At 39.7% G+C, this 15,093-nt stretch overlaps 1 protein-coding gene across 1 annotated transcript in view; it reads left to right on the top strand.

Annotated features, from left to right (window-relative positions):
• The first annotated feature begins 954 nt into the window (after positions 1-954).
• The window catches only part of LOC118374088 (transient receptor potential cation channel subfamily M member 4-like), a 63,742-nt gene continuing 49,603 nt past the window's right edge, over positions 955-15,093 (top strand). The window contains exon 1 of the mRNA XM_035760447.2: positions 955-1,410. Coding sequence (XP_035616340.2) covers positions 1,315-1,410 — 96 coding nt within the window. The 5' untranslated portion in view covers positions 955-1,314. The remainder of the gene's footprint in view (positions 1,411-15,093) is intronic.

Below are 15,093 nucleotides of genomic sequence, written 5' to 3'. Positions count from 1 at the left end.
TGTGTATACTGTATACGTTTTATTTTTTTACCTGACACAATTATCAATCAATCCAGACTGTGCAACGGCCATTTTATGAATGGAAAGAGACATCTGTTTCAACAATAAATAATAATAACATTCAAAGAGTGTCAAGGCAACGATTCGATACTGCGTAGGCCGACACGGTAGGGAGGGATGTACTTTTTGTTTGTCGAAATTGACATAGTCTATTTATTGTGGTGTTGAAAAAGCAAACCATGATACTGAAGTGGCCGAAGTCTGTATGCTTTGTTTATTGGTTGTGTGGTGCATTGGGACAGAAAGTTGTAGGGGGAAAATGTGTTGCATATATTTTATATAATTATAAATAGGCCGTCATTGTAAATAAGAATGTGTTCTTAACTGACTTGCCTAGTTACAAAAAAAGGTTAAATAAAATAATATGGCATCAAAATGTTGAAAATGTGAATTCCCCCTAGCTGATCATTGTCTGCAGCCGTAGTGTCGTAGTGTAATATACACCGTAGTGTAATGAAACAGGCAGCGAGAGTGAGCTCGCCCATGGAGGTCGGCGAAACCTACACTTACTCACCTTGTGAGTTATTGTTATTTGTGGTCGTAAACGTAATTTTAAATCAATGATATGGGGGGGTCATGTGAAACTTCATTATCAACATATTTTGCTATTGTTTCACAGGAGGTTGTTGGCACTGGCTCGTGTTAATGACTGGAGCGGTGATAGTGGATAGCTAGCTATCAAATACATCAAACGCATGATTTCCAGGTGTATGATGCCATTCCATTTGCTCCATTCTGGTAATTATTATGAGCCGTTCTCCCCTCTGCAGCCTCCTGTGGTTTGTTTGTATTGTGATTCAGTTGGTTTTAGAATGGTGGCCTTCCTAAATATTAATTTACCATTTGGTCTCCTCCCACTCCCCTGCTCTATATCATCCCATCTCTACAACGTGTCTGCAACATACCTGTCGTGGGCTTGGCTATATAGGCCTACACACAGCTACCTCGAGCTCTGTAAGCTTATTTAGGAAGCGCCGTGGTTGTGGGGGAGCGCAGCTCTAGCTCTATATGCGGTGCAATTCCAGCAGTCAATTTCAAATTAAAAAATGAGATTTGAACTGTTATTGTCCTGACGTCGGACCTATTCGAGATTTGTTTTAGCCCCTTGCCAGAGAAGAGGGTTTTGTCTAGGAGGGATACCGCTTTTGTAAAAACGGACTTTTCATAGCATTTAGGAGAAGGGTTGGGTTTAGCTAAAATGCACCAAAAACTACTTTTGACGTCAATTTGACAAAAACTGTAATCCATCTAGACATGGCGGGAGGGAGGGGGCAAGAGTACGTCATGACGGATAAAGAGCATGAAGGAGGCGAAGGAAGAACGGGAAGAAGAAAATCCGACAAAGATCAGGTTTGGTTTTTACTATTCTAAACACGTGTCACGAAATGTCATTAAATAGCCCGTGTCTTTTTAGCATAATTGTATCCCCAATTAGCTGCTTTTGAGGCAGCGGTACTCTACCTGGGGTCCAAAAAGTGAACAAAAAAACATATAAAATACAAAATATACATAAATATACACTGTATATATACAACAGTATGTGGACACCTCTTCAAATGAGTGGATTCGGCTATTTCAGCCAGGTGTCTAAAATCGAGCACACAGCCATGCAACATTGGAAGTAGAATGGCTTTACTGAAGAGCTCAGTGACTTTCAATGCTCCACCTTTCCAAGTCAGTTCGTAAAATTTCTGCCCTGCCAGAGCTGCCCAGCTTAAATGTAATTGCTGTTATTGTGAAGTGGACATGTCTAGGGGTAATAACTGCTCAGCTACGAAGTGGTAGGCCACACAAGCCCAATAATGTTTGTACCATGTTGTGTTCAAATCAAATCAAATCAAATGTATTTATATAGCCCTTCGTACATCAGCTGATATCTCAAAGTGCTGTACAGAAACCCAGCCTAAAACCCCAAACAGCAAACAATGCAGGTGTAAAAGCACGGTGGCTAGGAAAAACTCCCTCGAAAGGCCAAAACCTAGGAAGAAACCTAGAGAGGAACCGGGCTATGTGGGGTGGCCAGTCCTCTTCTGGCTGTGCCGGGTAGAGATTATAACAGAACATGACCAAGATGTTCAAATGTTCATAAATGACCAGCATGGTCGAATAATAATAATAAGGCAGAACAGTTGAAACTGGAGCAGCAGCACAGTCAGGTGGACTGGGGACAGCAAGGAGCCATCATGTCAGGTCCTAGGGCACGGTCCTAGGGCTCAGGTCCTCCGAGAGAGAGAAAGAAAGAGAGAATTAGAGAGTTGTCATGTGTTGCTGCCTTGCTATGTTGTTGTCTTAGGTTTCTCTTTACTTAGTGTTGTGTTGTCTCTCTTGTTGTGATGTGTGTTTTGTCCTATATTTATATTGCACTTATTTTAATTGTATTTTTATCACAGGCCCCGTCCCCTCAGGAGGCCTTTTGGTAGGCCATCATTGTAAATTAGAATTTGTACTTAACTGACTTGCCTAGTTAAATGTAAGTAAACAAATAAATAATAATAAATAAAAAAGCTCACAGAATGGGATCGCCGAGTGCTGAAGAGCTTAAAAATGGTCTGTTCTTGGCTGCAACACTCACTACCGAGTTCCAAACGCCCTCTGGAAGCCAAATCAGCACAATAACTGTTTTGTGGGGAGCTTCATGAAATTGCTTTCCATGGCCTAGCAGCCACACACAAGCCTAACTATGCCCCATGCACAATGTAAAGCTCGCCGCCATTGGACTCTGGAAACGTGTTTTGGCGGATGCCAAGAGAACGCTACCTGCCCGACTGCATACTGCCAACTGTAAACTTTGGTGGAGGAGGAATAATGATCTGGGGCTTTTTTTCATGGTTCTTGCGAGGCCCCTTAGTTCCAGTGAAGGGAAATCTTACAGCATACATTGATATTCTATAGTACAGTTTGGGGAAAGCCCTTTCCTGTTTCAGCATGACAATGCCCTGTGCACAAAGCAAGATCCATACAGAAATGGTTTGTTGAGATTGGTGTGGAAAAACTTGTATTTATTTAATTCTCCCCCAATTTTGTGGTATCCAATTGGTAGTTAGTCTTGTCTCATTGCTGCAACTCCCGTACGGATTCAGGAGAGTGAAGGTCGAGAGCCGTGCGTCCTCCGAAACCCAACCAAGCCGCACTGCTTCTTGACACAATGCCTGCTTAACCCAGAAGCCAGCCACACCAATGTGTCAGAGGAAACACGTACCCTTGGCGACCGTGTCAATGTGCATGCACCCGGCCCACCACAGGAGTCTCTAGAGCGTGATGGGACAAGGACAACCCTGCAGGCCAAACCCTCCCCTTGTGGACGACGCTGGGCCAAATGTGCACCACCCCATGGGTCTCCCGGTCGCGGCCTGCTGCGGCAGAGCCTGGACTCAAACCAGGATGTCTAGTGGCACAGCCTTGGACCAATGCGCCACTCGGGAGGCTGTAGAAGAACTTGACTGGCCTGCACAGAGCCTTGATCTCAATCCCATTGAACACCATTGGGATGAATTGGAACACTGACTGCGAGCCAGGCCGAATCGCCCAACATCAGTGCCCGACCTGACTCTCGTGGATGAATGAAATTAAGCCCCCGCAGCAATGTTCCAGCTTCTAGTGGAAAGCCTTCCTAGAATAGTGGAGGCTGTTATAGCAGCAAAGGGGGGGCCAACTCCATATTGATGCAGATGACTTTGGAATGAGACGTTTGAGGAGCACGTGTCCATATACTTTTGGTCATGTAGTGTACATTTCTAATTTCGTCATTCAGCAGACGCTCCCATCCAGAGCGACCAACAGCTAGTGCATTCTTCTTAAGATAGCTAGGCGAGACAACCACATATCACAGTTGTATCCCAAACACATATCACATAGGCTATTTAATACAAATGCAAAATGCATATAAATGTCTCTCTTCAGTCCCCGTTGTGCCATAAGGTGTTATTTTTTTTCTTTGGGTTTTGGCAAGCCAAAATCGGGTGTGAATGGTTACCTACTGTTTTCTGTTTCTGTGTTAAATATTTCACTGAATGAAGAAAGTATAGTATTAACTGACTTTTATTATAGAATAAATAACGTTTATCGCAAAAGAAAAATCCATTTAGATGTAAAATTGCTCTAGCCTCTATGTCATTCCTCTCCATTTCGTGGTATTTCTTAATTTAACCAATTGCTCTCCTTTCTGTTGCTGAAATTCAGCAGGCTAAAGTGCTTACAGAACCGGTAAACTTGTAACTTAATCTAGTCTTACAGTTCCACCTAACCTGTTGTACCCTAATCTTGATATAGCCTACATTCATCAATACCAGTAGCTTTACATTCATCAATGCCAGTAGCTTTACATTCATCAATGCCAGTAGCTTTACATTCATCAATGCCAGTAGCTTTACATTCATCAATACCAGTAGCTTTACATTCATCAATACCAGTAGCTTTACATTCATCAATACCAGTAGCTTTACATTCATCAATACCAGTAGCTTTACATTCATCAATACCAGTAGCTTTACATTCATCAATGCCAGTAGCTTTACATTCATCAATGCCAGTAGCTTTACATTCATCAATGCCAGTAGCTTTACATTCATCAATACCAGTAGCTTTACATTCATCAATACCAGTAGCTTTACATTCATCAATACCAGTAGCTTTACATTCATCAATACCAGTAGCTTTACATTCATCAATGCCAGTAGCTTTACATTCATCAATGCCAGTAGCTTTACATTCATTGGCAAAAATCTACCACCTCAAGGCTCTATAGTATAAAGCTATTGTGTTTGGCAAATATGTTTTAAATAAATCGGCACAACTGCAAATTGATCGTAAATGGCACATTATTCCTGTGTGGTGACTGGGAGACAAGAATAGCTGAATTCTCAATCCTTGTGACAGTTACTTACTCATCAATGTAGGCTAGGAATACTACTGTAGGCTTGCTGTTTTGTTTATACCTTCTAACAAGGTTCTGTATGACTTTATTGTATTTTTTGTCAACGTTTAACAATTTTTTGAGTGGCATGACGGGATAATGTATGCGTTGTTGTAAAAACATAACGCTCTTGTGACACGCGTCTCGAATCACCAGGGTAGGCTAGTCCATCTTTTTCATGCATGAACTGATAGGACGAGAGGTTGGACATATGACTAATTTAAGTTGTACAGCAGCTGCCAACTGTCCCACAAACAAAGTAGTTGGATGACTTTTAGTGCCCTCTGGTCTCTTGACATACAAAAGCTGAAAGGTTTTTCTAACCCTATTTGGAAGGAGTGAAAAAGCAAAACTCTGTGAGTGAAAATTGGCACATAAGTTCTGTATATGTATGCAGCCTCATAAACTAAACTTGAGAATTTAAATTACACAATTTGTGTCAGTCACAAAAGATAAGGGATGATAGCACACATGCTGGTATGGTAGTACTATGCATTACATTCATTGTTCCCGAGAAATAGAAACAAAGGAGAGATAAGACTGGACAAGAGACAGGAAATAGAGACAAAGACCATGTTTTCATCCACAGTTTCTATGGGACACCAGTATCTATCTGCACATGACCATTTGATCATTTCACTCCAGTGTTAATCTGCTAAATTGTAATTATTTGCCTACCTCCTCATGCCTTTTGCACACAATGTATATATTTTTTATTTTTCTACTGTGTTATTGACTTGTTTATTGTTTACTCCATGTGTAACTCTGTGTTGTTGTCTGTTCACACTGCTATGCTTTATCTTGGCCAGGTCGCAGTTGTAAATGAGAACTTGTTCTCAACTAGCCTACCTGGTTAAATAAAGGTGAAATAAAATAAAAAATTGGCATACCGAATAAAAAAATCACTACAGCTGTGATGGAAACAGGAAGTGGTGGTATAATTATATAAATGTGACAGACAATTTGTTAGTTCCACATGGTGGGATCTTTTTGTGTCTAAAATTAATCCGCATGAAATGGCTATGGAAAATGCATTTATGTGCAAATATTGATATAAAAGCATTATATTGAAGTAAACTTGAATTCACATGACTATATGTGTTGTCCTCCTATGACTTGGATGCAATTTATTACCTTACAAATGATGTTATGATGAACTTCACAGAGTGGTGAAAGTGCACAGTGATGAGCTTGGTGCTCTTTTCAAATAAATATCCTGGGTCTTATTCTGGTGACATGATGATTGATGCTTTGATTTATTAGGGTCCCCATTAGCCAATGGCATCAGCTAGTCTTACTGGGGTCCAACATATAACGAAAAAGACATTAAAGACAAAGACTTTACAATTTACAAACTATTTAAAACATTAACATGTAGTGTGTGTGCATCAATCAGTTACACATACATACATACACACAACAAGTAGGTCACATGGGGGAGATGTGTTGTGCCGTGCGGTGTTGCATTATTTGTTTTTGGGAACCAGGTTTGCTGGTCACTTGTGCTATATAAGATGGAAGCGAGCTCCATGCACTAATGGCTCTGTATAATACTGCCTGTTTCCTTGAATTTGCTCTGGACCTGGGGACTATAAATAGACACCTGGTGGCATGTTGCTTGGCTGCCATTTGACAAATACAAACATTCTTCTTTTATTCATTATGATCTCATCGTATAGGCTAACCTATAGGCACTTTATCTGTGATCTGTTGGCTGGACCACATGTGCCAAGACCAGAGTGGGCACATTTGTTATTTGAAAAAGCAATGAAAACAAATGTAATTTTATACTTAAAAATGAAAGCGAAAAATGACAATTTATGTGCATCAAAGTTATTTTAGAAGGGTATAATGCTTTGTTTTTGTTTCAACTGCTGATTGGCCCTTTATAAAGTCAAACTCAATGTGACTAGGATTCAAAAAGATGAATGCTAAGACTGGTGGAAGGAAACTCTCTCTCACCCATGTTTACACCAATCCAATGCTTTTTCACCTCAGTAGGACATGCAAGAAGAATCAAGTTGTCTACCAAGACGATTACCCCATGCGGATAAATTATATGAAGCATAAAAAAAGCCAAGAACAAGATGATGGAAACAGGAGATAATTTCCTAAATGTCGACAGACAATTTGTTCATTCCACATGGTGGGATCTTTTTTGCCGGTAAAATGAATGACGTTAAAGGAAACTTACATTAAAATTAAAAAATACAAATAAATAAAGTTAAAGGAGTTACATGATGATATGATATGTGGTCCTCCCACTACAACTCAGAAAAGCATGCAGTTTAATATGCTACAGAGGAAATAAGTTATGATGAACTTCTCAGGAGACATGATGATATGATATGTGGTCCTCCCACTACAACTCAGAAAAGCATGCAGTTTAATATGCTACAGAGGACGTGATGATCGATGATTGGCAGCCATTTGACAAATATAAATCTTGTTCTTGTCCATAATAATCTCATAATTTTCTAATTAACACAACAGTTTTTATGACAACCATCAGTAGCCTACAATTAGAAAATGTGATGGGAAAACATTGAGCAGGCAGAATTTAAACGCTCACAGCAGTAGACATCCTATTTTTCGAGCTGAAAGACAATGGCCAGAGCTTTCCCATGATGTTGCACAATGATTTAAGTCCATAAGTCCTCTACAACAAGGTTCACAGGATGATAGAAAAGACAGCATCAGTTGGTTATCAAAGCAAGCACTCTATATGTAGGACCTATCATGTGACATCATTACCATGTTTATCTCAATACCACAAGGATGATGCAAGTGAAGTTTAGTGTAGTGCTGTAGGTTGGTTATTTTTTAATGCAACAGTCATTAGTTAATGTAATGAGTTCATATACCAATTCTGGGGTCAATTTGACTAATGGTTTACGTTAAGATTTGTGAAATATTTTCAGCATTAGTGTGCATGTTGCGGTCATCATTGACAAAATAAAGTCCAGGAATTCAATATTTGTGTAAATGATTTAAATCTCAGTTGATACACTCCACATCAGTTGATACACTCCACATCAGTTGATACACTCCACATCAGTTGATACACTCCACATCAGTTGATACACTCCACATCAGTTGATACACTCCACATCAGTTGATACACTCCACATCAGTTGATACACTCCACATCAGTTGATACACTCCACATCAGTTGATACACTCCACATCAGTTGATACACTCCACATCAGTTGATACACTCCACATCAGTTGATACACTCCACATCAGTTGATACACTCCACATCAGCGTTCCAAAATGCGTCACTACAATCTAACAGCTGTAATACGCAGACTGTGCAAGCGGCAGGACTTCCGGGTTTCTCATCTTCCTGAATAATATATCCACTTTTCACTATGTTCATACCATATAATAGGGCAACTATGTGATTATACAGATATTCTAATCACAATATTTATTTTGGCTTGCCCGTATTTTTTTATATATTTTTTGCATTAGACAATAGTCATTGCTCTGGCACCAGTGGAACCATAGGATGCTAATGACATCCATAGTGGCTATCAGCTGGTCTGGTGCAGCCATCAAAGGTTGCAGTGACTTTATATTTACACAGCTTCTAAGGACATATACTGTACATAAGGTTTACATACCAAATTTCATGGCCCCATGTCCATCGGTTCAGTTCTTATATCCCTGGTGTCATGTGGTGTATCTAGTGGTGTAGTGTGGCCCACTTAAATGCAGCAACTAATCATTCTCAAATTCCTTGAGTATATATACCAAATTCAGAGTTAATCAGATTTTTCATTCATGTGGAGAAAGTTTATTTTTTTTGCATTAGCATTTGTGCTAACATCCATCTATAGGTACAATGTGGCCATATTTGAGTGCTGCAACCATTTGTTCTCTTCTCAAAACCATTAGACTGATTGTAATAAGTCTAAATCTAAAAATCTGGAGTGAATCTGACATATGGTTCATGAGAAGATGATGATGGGAGATGATTTTGAGTATTAGCGTTACATATATAATGATTTAGTAGTTAACAGTTTATTTTTATGTCAATAGCAAATTCAGTGTGGTTCATCTTAGGTACTGGCCATAATAGTGATGACGCAAGTTGATAGGCCACTGTGGAGTGTATTTACAGTGGTTTAAATGGACAATCCCTTAGTTTGAGAAAAGCTAAGTTAAGACGTACCAAGGGCCTATATTCCAAATTTGGTGCCATTTAGTCCTATACTTCATGAGATGTATTTTTTCATATTAGTGTATGTGCTAATAAGCATCTACTGGTGTAGTGTGGTCATCTTTGAATGCATCAATGTTATTTTTTCAAACTCTTTAGGAACCATTGTGATCAGTCTAAAGAGTGAATCTGACTCTTCGTCCAAGAGGAAGATTTTCTATGATTATTTTAAACATTAGTGTTATGTAGTCAAAAAAGGGAATTGTTAAGCTTCCTCCTTTTTAATGATATCAATGCCACACATATGCTATACATGGTCATGTTTTTAATGATATCAATGCCAAACATATGCTATACATGGTAATGTTTTTAATGACCCTAAAATGTTTCAAGTTGACAGGCCATTGGAGTGGATTTACAAAGGATGTAAATGGACCCGTAAAATCGGACTTCCTGATTTATCGGTAACTCAGCCATCTCTTAAGGCCGCGTGATTTTTCGGTAACTCAGCCATCTCTTAAGGCCGGTGATTTATCGGTAACTCAGCCATCTCTTAAGGCCGCGTGATTTATCGGTAACTCAGCCATCTCTTAAGGCCGGTGATTTATCGGTAACTCAGCCATCTCTTAAGGCCACGTGATTTATCGGTAACTCAGCCATCTCTTAAGGCCGGCGTGATTTAGGGCTTCTAACCCCTTTTAAATATTGCGTGTTTAAGCTACATACTTCTGGGTTGTACCATTTTTGGATTTGTCTATTTATTATACATCAGTTGGTAACAACCATTATGTGTTATTGAAAGGGGTTGAGCTAGAGCAGTTTTTGAGAGACAAAGGCGGACCCAGAAGGGGCCCTGAGCTGGTCTTTTTTTTTTACATTTACAAAAACGCCTATAGAGTAAGCATGTTTTGCGCTTTTAATAGTTTGTAGCTATCTATGAAAAAGCTGAGACTCTCATGAACACGTGTAACATGTTTTGCTCTATGACGCTCACAAGCTACACAATAGTTGTTAGAAGGTAAGGGGTTCTTCGACATAGAATATCATAGGACATCCCGGGACATAGTGTCTTTAATACATTAATAAGCTCACATAGTTGCTGTCACAAACTCCACACAGTTGTCACTAACTAGTTGGATATTAATTTCTAACTGAAGAAACAATTTTTGTACGATAGCATTCAAATAAATTCATTTTTATCAGGTTTTTGTGTTGGCTGACTTTTTTTTATACATTTGTCAGTAAAACTCATGATTGCAACTGTTTGTCAAATTGTTTACTGCTTACAACAGCGACCCCTGTAGGCCAATCGGTGCCATTATTTTTGACTAAGTTACTATGTCCTCTAGTTTCTGTGTGCCAAATTAGAAATAAAGTTAACAATCTATGCTTAAGTTATTTGACCATTTCAAGGAGAACTAACAAAACACCTAAAATAGGCTACATTTCCATTTTTCACATGTCAATTCCAATGATTTAGTTAACACACCCTGTCCACTACCAAGCATCCAAAATAAAATACGGTGTTGCGAATTGGGAATTCACAGAGCCATGCATTTTTGTCTTACCTGGTCCGTGAGAAGATTCTAGCTAGTGTATCCCTCTGACTGTTATCCGACTGTTGATTGTGGCTGTCCAGTTTATCAAGTCCCAGATTCCATCCAGCAGGCTCCAAATGACTTTTTATGATTTAAAATAAAAATTCAAGTACAATTTGCTCTTTAGCGCCAACAGTTGACTACCTGATAGGCCAGTTCCAGAAGAACTGAGCGCACATTTCAGCACCCCAGGATGTCCATTTACTTTGCAGTCCCCCCTCATAGCAAATGGCTGACAAAACAATCCAAGCACTGGGCGCCACTAGCAGTGCCCCTGTGACAACAATTTTAGACCCCCTTGTGGCCCCCCTAGATGTGGAGTATGCAATAAAAAAAATGACATAACTAATTTTTGAATTAGTTCTTTCTGTGCATCTGTTATTAGACAGCGGCAACACGGAGCATGGTATTTTGCCTGCTAATGCCTGCAATGCAGTGAAGAAAACGACATGACAACAATAACTTCTAATGTAACTGGCCCCTGTAACAGTACAACTGGCCCCAGCTTGGCCCCCCCAGTTGAAATGGTCTAGAACCACCACTGCTGGGCGCACAGACTGGGCACCCGGAGCTCCTGCTGGCAGAGTAGTAACTGAGCAGCTTGTTTTGTCTACACACATTTACTGCACTTTTAGGAGCATTTTAAACATAAGTGTGTTATATAATTCATTATTTATGAGAGGAACACTTTTCCACCAAAGAAAGTTCCTGTCAAACAGAAACATGGATCTTTTAGAACCGTTCTCCTATTTAGTTGCCCTTTCCATTACACGTGCCACAAGTTATTTTTGTGACAGTGTTTTTGTTGAATATACCTGGGTCATTGGAAACCTGCCTATTGAGAGAGGAAGGTATTTCTCTTGTCTAGTGATACCTTTAATCTTCTCCACTCATTTTCCTATACTGTACATTTCATGGAAAAGCAAACACAAAACACGAAAACCTAAATACAATCATGAAACAAACACATTCTTCAGTAAAACGCCCTCTAACATCCGCCTGAATTGCCCTAGAAGGACCAACTTTAAGGATGTTTGGAGATCATTCCACATGAGAGGCGCAAAAATACAAAAAGCAGATTAACCTAAATCGGTGGATTTAAAAAAAAAAGTATTTTTATTTCACCTTTATTTAACCAGGTAGGCCAGTTGAGAACACCTTTATTTAACCAGGTAGGCCAGTTGAGAACAAGTTCTCATTTACAACTGCGACTTGGTCAAGATAAAGCAGTGCGACACAAACAACAACAGAGTTACACATGGAATAAACAAGCGTACAGTCAATAACACAATAGAAACGTCTATATACAGTGTGTGCAAATGAAGTAAAATAAGGGAGGTAAGGCAATAAATATGCCATAGGGGTGAAATAATGACAATTTAGCAACTAAACACTGGAGTGATAGATGTGCAGAAGATGAATGTGCAAGTAGAGATACTGGGGTACAAAAAAACAATATGGGGATGAGGTAGTTGGGTGGGCTATTTACAGATGGTCTATGTACAGGTGCAATGATCTGTAAGCTGCCCTGACAGATGATTGCCCATCTGTAAATAGCCCACCCACCCAATCTACCTACCTCATCCCTATATAGTTTTTATTTACTTTCTGCTATTTTGCACACCAGTATCTCTATTTGCACATCATCTGCTCATTTATCACTCCAGTATTAATCTGCTAAATTGTAATTACATCGCTACTATGGCCTATTTATTGCCTACCTCCTCACGCCATTTGTACACACTGTATATAGACTTTCTTTTTTTCTATTGTGTTATTGACTGTACGCTTGTTTATTCCATGTGTAACTCTGTTGTTCGTGTCGCACTGCTTTGCTTTATCTTGGCCAGGTCACAGTTGTAAATGAGAACATGTTCCCAACTAGCTTATCTGGTAAAATAAAGGTGAAATAAAATAAAAAAATAAAAAATGCTTGAAGTAAGTGAGGGAGATATTAGTTTCCAGCTTCAGTGATTTTTGCAATTTGTTCCAGTCATTGGCACCAGAGAACTGGAAGGAAAGGCGGCCAAAGGGGGAATTGGCTTTGGGGGTAACCAGTGAAATATACCTGCTGGAGCGTGTGCTACAGGTGGGTGCTGCTATGGTGACCAGTGAGCTGAGATAAGGCGGGCTTTACCTAGCAAAGACTTATAGATGACCTGGAGCCAGTGGGTTTGGTGACGAATATGAAGCGAGGGCCAGCCAACGAGAGCAAACAGGTCGCAGTGGTGGGTGTTATATGGGGCTTTGGTGACAAAACGGATGGCACTGTGATAGACTGCATCCAATTTGTTGAGTAGAGTGTTGGAGGCTATTTTGTAAATTACATTGCTGAAGTCATGGATCGGTAGGATAGTCAGTTTTACGAGGGTATTTTTGCTTTGTTGCAAAATAGGAAGCCAATTCTAGATTTAATTTTGGATTGGAGATGTTTAATGTGAGTCTGGAAGGGTATTGAAGGAATCTCAAAGTTTAGCCATTCCTGAGTCCGGGTTTGGTAACTTTTATAAGTCTGAAGGTTAACAATGAGGTAAGGTATGGCGTAAGCATTTGCAAGAGGGCTTTATAGACAAAAAGAGCACAATGCTTCGCTCTGAGACTTCGAGGGTCAGCCTACTTTCTGATACAAAATGCAGTGATAGGTTCAGTACACATCGCCCTTAATAAAATGCAATGCACTTTGATAAACTGCATCCAATTGCTTCAATACAGTGGCAGACATTCATAAGCGGGGACACAATGAGGTCTCCATCCAAAACATATACATAAATCATCAGATACATTTTTACGTGATTTGGAAAATAACATATACATGGTTTTACCTGCATTAAGAATGAACTTCAGTTCAACCAGGGCTTTCTACAGGGCGATAAAGGCAGATTGAAGCTCTGACAGAGCCTTGTCAGCTGTGGTGGCAATAGAATATACCACAGTGTCAATATGCATACAATTGTTTTTTTTTGTTTTTGTTTTTTGAAAAAATTCGGACCAAGGATACTGTGGACACCCTTTGTTATGTCTAAACAACCTGATTGAACTCCATCAGTAAATATACTCTGTATTCGGTCCTTTTAAATGATTTTCAAACCAGCTACTGGTCAAGTCCAATTGATGAAAGCCTCTGAATAAGTAATGAGTGAGCCACAGTGTTGAAGCCATCATTAGACAGGTCAATAAACACGGACACAGTGTTTCTTATTATCCAAACCATTAAGAACATAAACCTAGAGGTAGTGAAGATAGTGCTATGACCTGGTCTGAAACCTGACTGGCGTACATTTTAGAATATACAGTGCTTTCTGAAAGTATTCAGACTCCTTGACTTTTTCTACATTTTGTTATGTTGTAGCCTTATTCTAAAATTGATTAAGATGTTTTTTTTCCCCTCAATCTACACACGCAATAATGACAAAGCCAAAACAGGTTTTTAGAAATGTTTGCTAATTTTATTAGAAATAAAAAACAGATATCAAATTGACATAAGTATTCAGACCCTTTACTCAGTCCTTTGTTGAAGCACCTTTGGCAGCGATTACAGCATCGAGTCTTCTTGGGTATGACGCTACAAGCTTGGCACAACTGTATTTGGGGAGCATCGCAGATCCTCTCAACCTCTGTCAGGTTGGATGGGGAGCATCGCCGCACAGCTACTTTCAGATCTCTCCAGAGATGTTCGTTCGAGTTCAAGTCCAGGCTCTGGCTGGGCCAATCAAGGACGTTCAGAGACTTGTCCCGAAGCCACTCTTGCATTGTCTTGGCTGTGTGCTTAGGGTCATCGTCCTGTTGGAAGGTGAACCTTCACCCCAGTTTTAGGTCCTGAGTGCTCTGGAGAAGGTTTTCATCAAGGATCTCTCTGTACTTTCAGCTCTAGGAAGAGTCTTGGTGGTTCTTAACTTCTTCTATTTAAGAAAGATGGAGGCCACTGTGGTCTTGGGGATCTTCAATGCTGCAGAATTTTATTGGTAACCTTCCCCAGATCTGTGCCTCGACACAATCCTATCTCGATGCTCTACAGACAATTCCTTCGACCTCATGGCTTGTTCTTTGCTCTAACATGCACTGTCAAATGTGGGACCTTATATAGATAAGTGTGTGTCCAAGTCGTGTCCAATCAAGTTATAGAAACATCTCAAGGATGATCAATGGAAACAGGATGCACCTGAGCTCAATTTTGAGTGTCATAGCAAAGGGTCTGAACACCTATGTAAATAAGGTATTTGTTTTTTTAATAAATAGGATAAGGATAAGGCTAAAGTCATTCTATAAAAAATTATATAATTTTTGCTGCTAGGCAAGATCATTTGAAATGGGGTGATAATCCAGATCCTGGGGATGGTACCAGAAATAATTGTTAG

The sequence above is a fragment of the Oncorhynchus keta genome, chromosome 5, assembly GCF_023373465.1.
Source record: "Oncorhynchus keta strain PuntledgeMale-10-30-2019 chromosome 5, Oket_V2, whole genome shotgun sequence".
Classification (NCBI taxonomy): Eukaryota; Metazoa; Chordata; class Actinopteri; order Salmoniformes; family Salmonidae; genus Oncorhynchus; species Oncorhynchus keta.
The sequence above is the reverse complement of the archived record's forward strand: the minus strand, read 5'-3'. Positions and strand labels throughout refer to the sequence as shown.